We start from the raw sequence: 5,308 nt of genomic DNA, 5'->3' as shown, positions 1-5,308 counted from the left end.
GAATCAGTACTTACCATCCGATCAACAATATCGAACACCCCAACTTGTGGCTCCACAACCAACACCGTCTCAAGTAACCCCATCCCCACCTGTGCAACAATTTTCTCACTATCAGCAGCCACAACAACAGCAGCAGCCGCCGCAGCAGCAGCAACAGCAATGGTCACAGCAGGTGCAGCCTTCACAGCCACCCCCAATGCAATCTCAAGTAAGACCCTCCTCTCCAAATGTGTACCCTCCGTACCAGCCAAATCAAGCAACAAACCCATCACCTGCAGAAACACTGCCAAACAGCATGGCCATGCAAATGCCATACTCGGGAGTTCCACCACAGGGATCTAACCGTGCCGATGCCATACCTTATGGATATGGAGGAGCTGGAAGAACAGTTCCACAGCAGCCTCCACCCCAGCAGATGAAGAGCTCTTTTCCTGCACCACCAGGTGAAATGTATGGACCTACCGGGTCCCTCCCGGCGCTTCCTCCACCGAGTAGTGCATACATGATGTATGATGGTGAGGGAGGAAGATCACATCATCCACCCCAACCTCCTCATTTTGCTCAACCTGGATATCCCCCAACAAGTGCTTCCCTTCAGAACCCCCCACAAGGGCATAACCTCATGGTCCGAAATCCGAACCAGTCACAATTCGTCCGCAACCATCCCTACAATGAGTTGATTGAGAAACTGGTGAGCATGGGATTCAGGGGTGACCATGTTGCAAGTGTGATCCAGAGGATGGAGGAGAGTGGACAGGCCGTTGATTTCAACTCAGTACTTGACAGGTTGAGCTCTGTGGGTCCTCAGAGAGGAGGATGGTCAGGGTGATGAAGAACTTTTCTGAACAGTTACTTTGTCTACCAAACTAAATACTCTGTTCAAACCCTCAAAATCATTGCGTGTTTTATTATGCATGGAATAAAAGTTTTTATGTAATGTGACGGTTTACCATCGTATGTAAAAAATGTCTTGAGATGTGAGGATTATCTAGTATTTTTATGCAGAAATCACTCGCTCTTTTTCTACTTATTTTTTAACTTATATTTTAAAGAAGTATATGTAACTCTAGATTATTGGTGATCTACACGTTTGCTATCTAACCATCAAAGAGAAAAAGAAATACTTGGGGGTAAAATGTGATTGAAGTCTTGGTCAAAATTGATTTTAGTCTTTATATAAACATGGTTTTGATTCTTGTATTTTCTGAAATGTAGTGAGTTTGATCACTTGATAGGTCAAACTCATAATGGTTTATAGGATAAGAGATAAATTTTATTACATTTTATAAATATAAGGACTAAAACTTTAAAGTAATGAAAGAGGTGTATGAATTGAGATGGAAAGAAATGAAATATTTGAATTAAAATAGAATGTAGATGTATGAGATTCATATTAATTTGATATCATATCATATTAATGTTTTTAATTTTATAATTTAATCTTTTATTTTTTTTTCCTTGAACAAAAATACTAATAGATGAATCCAGGGACTTATTTGCTATGTCAAAACGAGTGAAAAACATTGTTAGAAGATTCCTTGTTTTGCGCTCCTTTGTTGATAATTTCGAAGAACTTAACGACAGCAACAAAGGTGCATGTGCTGCTATGCACATCCAAAGGGAAAATAGTAAAGTCTCTACCTCGATGCCATTTGGAGACTTTTTTGTGATGAATCATGCATAGCTGGCGTTGCTTTTAGCCTTTTAGTATATCTAAACAAATTATAGAAAAATGTTATTATTTGTATAAATATCTCATATAACAAATTATAAGAGATAAAAATTGTGAGATGTAATGAATTGTATAATAAATAAATAAATACAAAATAATTTATAAATTATTATATAATGGTTAAATTACATTTATGTCTTCTAATTTATTTTTAATGTTGAATTAGATCTTCTAATTATTAAGTGGTTCAATTGGATTTTACTCTATAACAATTACTTATATAATTATTAAATAATTAAGAAAATTTAGATGAAATTTCACAGAATACACGTTCGTTTGCCATCCAAATTGCACGTTACGTTACCCTTTTACTTTTCTTCAAAAAAAAAAATAATTATTGCAGCTACTCAAAATTCTTTGAATATGTAGTTGCCTTCCCCCTCGAGTACAACCACAATTTGTCTATTTCAACATAATAGAAAATTCGACTTAATTATTATTAAGTGTAAAGAAGATAGGGCTTCATATTGCTTAGTTCCTGTTTTTGTTAACTTTGAAAAATTAAGTTTACCATCTTTTAATAGAAACTATATTTCAATATAATTTTATGAGTAGAATTAGTAATATAAATAAATCATCCTTAACAATAGTAATAGGAATATTATATTATTGTTTAGTAAAGGAAAATGAGCATTAAAAAGTGGAGAATTCTTGAAATCAGTAAACAAACTTTCATTGTTGTTGACCATTGATTGAGAATCTTACTTTTTTTAAAACTTTCTTTTACTAATTTAGATAGACCATACCCAACAAGACCTCACCTCACGCAAAAGAAGGAAAGATAGTTCATTGCCTTTTCACAAAATCATAAGTATTGCTAAATTCAATTAAAATGTCTTTATATTATTAATTATTTTAGAATGGTAGTATTTAATTATAATTAAAACAATTATAAATTATTTTATATGATATGATTTTGAATTTTAATCATAATCATTTTAAAAATTATATTTGGGAATTTTTAATCAATCAATAGTATAAAAAATTGGGTAATAATTGATAAAATATAAATTCCATTTTTTTTTCTTTTGTCTGTTTTATTTTAAATATTAGGCATTCCCTTGTAGTAGATTTGATATTGATATTAGTCGTTTTTTGTACAGTAATATTGATATTACTCGTTAGAAATTAAGTGCATGGAATTACATTATTACAAAAAAATTGTATCAACATTATTAGTAATGAATTACAAAAAAAAGAAAAGAAATCATCCTATAAGGAATCATTGTGGATTCCACTTCACAAAAGTTAAAAAATCATGATTTTAATATATATTTTAAGAATATTTAAAATTTAAAGGTTGGCACGCTCCATGCACATGAATTTGATTGGTAAATCCAATGAACTTTATTTTTTGTAAAATCAATTTCTCTCACCATATATGAGTACATAAAATCCGTGACTCAAATTAAGTTAAACAAATATTTCAATTACATTTAGTAATACTTAAATTTAATTTTATTTATCTTAAAAATATACACTAAAAAATACCAATCCTTGACTAATATTATTGATAAAATTTTTGAATTAGACGATTTAGTTGAATTAGTTGAAACACAAATTAATTATGTTTGTGACACAAATTAACCTTTTTTTAATTGTAGATTTAATTTTTAATCCGTCAATTTGATTGAACCTTAGCAAGTTGATCCTGTAAACGTAATTTCCAATTCAATTTTTAAAACATAACGTAGGATGAAGGATCACAAATATCTACTCCTTTGTTTTTATCTATAAATATATTTGGTATGGTCTAAATTATCTTATATATTTACTTTACTTTATTAGACGTTAATTCATTAATTCTTACACCTTTCAGAAAAGGATATTCTCACACGATCAAGTCAAACCTAAAATTTTATTTTATTTTTATTTTTTTTCCATGTAAAAATTTGATTCGACAGTCAATTCTCATTTAACCCCAGTAAAAACCTTTCTTTCCTGTTATTGGTATTTTCAAATTCACGAATCTCTATCCATAAATTGACCACGACAACAATAATTAAAAAATGGAAAAAGACAACGACGGTGAAATCGAGAAGCAGAAAAGGTCAATAGGTGGATTTGTTAACAAAAAATTTCATCATTTAATTAATTAAAAGAAAAGAAAAATTAAAATCACGAATTCAAAATTCAAAAAGAAACCACGAAGAGACAAAGAAGGTCAAAATGGGAAGTAAAATACGTTAACAAAATATTTCATAGTTGTACTACTCGACTCGAAAAACCTATGGTATAGAAAAATAAATCCATCGGTTTAATTAATTACAGTAAGTAGTGATTAATTAAAATTAATGCAAAAAATAAAAAAATATCTCAACGTTCTAAACGCGCACCAAACGCGCTAACGCGCCGTTTCTTCTTCTTCTTCTTCTTTCTGTTTTTCACCAGTGCGCACGTTAGCCACCATCACCATTCACCACTTTCTCTCTCTTCTTTCTTCTTTCTCTGTAACTAACGCCACTCACACTTTCAGCACCTTCTTCAACTTCGGAAATTTCAAAAACCGTTACTGTATAGTACTTCTTTTACTACTATAGTTCCAACCTTCTTCTAGGGTTTTTGATTCCGATGCAATGAGTCTCCGCCACCGTCAATCTCCGGCGGCGGCGGCCTCCGCCGTCCCCGGCCGCGACGAAGAGCCGTTCAACATCGTTCCAGTGCACAACCTCCTCGCCGACCACCCGTCGCTGCGCTTCCCCGAGGTGCGCGCGGCGGCGGCAGCGCTGCACTCCGTCGGCGACCTCCGGAGACCGCCGTTCGGGCAATGGCGGCCGAACATGGACCTCCTCGACTGGCTCGCGCTCTTCTTCGGCTTCCAGCGCGACAACGTTCGGAACCAGCGCGAGCATTTGGTTCTCCACCTCGCCAACGCTCAGATGCGCCTCACGCCGCCGCCGGACAACATAGACACGCTCGACGCCGGCGTGCTCCGCCGCTTCCGCAAGAAGCTCCTGAAAAATTACACCTCGTGGTGCTCCTACTTAGGAAAAAAATCCAACATCTGGATCTCCGACCACCGCCGCGGCGAAGACCTCCGCCGCGAACTCCTCTACGTCTCGCTCTACCTCCTGATCTGGGGAGAGGCCGCAAATCTCCGATTCATGCCGGAGTGCATCTGCTACATCTTCCACAACATGGCGAACGAGTTGAATAGAATCTTGGAAGATTTCATCGACGAGAACACCGGGCAACCGGTCATGCCCTCGGTTTCCGGTGAGAACGCGTTTTTGAACTTGGTAGTGAAGCCTATTTATGATACTATTAAGCGCGAGGTTGATAGTAGTAGGAATGGAACTGCTCCTCATAGTGCTTGGAGGAACTATGACGATATAAATGAGTATTTTTGGAGTAGGAGGTGTTTTGAGAAGCTGAAGTGGCCACTTGATATTGGGAGTAACTTTTTTGTTACTGCTGGTGGTGGAGGGAAGCATGTGGGGAAGACTGGGTTTGTGGAGCAGAGGTCGTTTTGGAATTTGTTTAGGAGTTTTGATAGGCTTTGGGTGATGCTGATACTGTTTCTTCAGGCGGCGATTATTGTGGCTTGGGAGGGGAAGACTTACCCTTGGCAGGCTT

The 5,308-nt window shown here is 35.9% G+C and overlaps 2 protein-coding genes across 2 annotated transcripts in view; both read left to right on the top strand.

Moving 5' to 3' along the window:
• LOC100782994 (basic salivary proline-rich protein 4) overlaps window positions 1-937 on the top strand; it is a gene marked incomplete in the record, with an annotated part of 5,343 nt that extends 4,406 nt beyond the window's left edge. The window contains 1 exon segment of the mRNA XM_014776806.3: window positions 1-937. Coding sequence (XP_014632292.1) covers window positions 1-829 — 829 coding nt within the window.
• A 3,014-nt stretch (window positions 938-3,951) lies between these two features.
• Window positions 3,952-5,308, top strand: part of LOC100808120 (callose synthase 12) — a 7,965-nt gene continuing 6,608 nt past the window's right edge. The window contains exon 1 of the mRNA XM_003526234.5: window positions 3,952-5,304. Within this exon, the coding sequence (XP_003526282.3) occupies window positions 4,309-5,304 (996 nt within the window). The 5' untranslated portion in view covers window positions 3,952-4,308. The remainder of the gene's footprint in view (window positions 5,305-5,308) is intronic.

The sequence above is a fragment of the Glycine max genome, chromosome 6 (genome assembly GCF_000004515.6).
Source record: "Glycine max cultivar Williams 82 chromosome 6, Glycine_max_v4.0, whole genome shotgun sequence".
Taxonomy (NCBI): domain Eukaryota; kingdom Viridiplantae; phylum Streptophyta; class Magnoliopsida; order Fabales; family Fabaceae; genus Glycine; species Glycine max.
The sequence above is the reverse complement of the archived record's forward strand: the minus strand, read 5'-3'. Positions and strand labels throughout refer to the sequence as shown.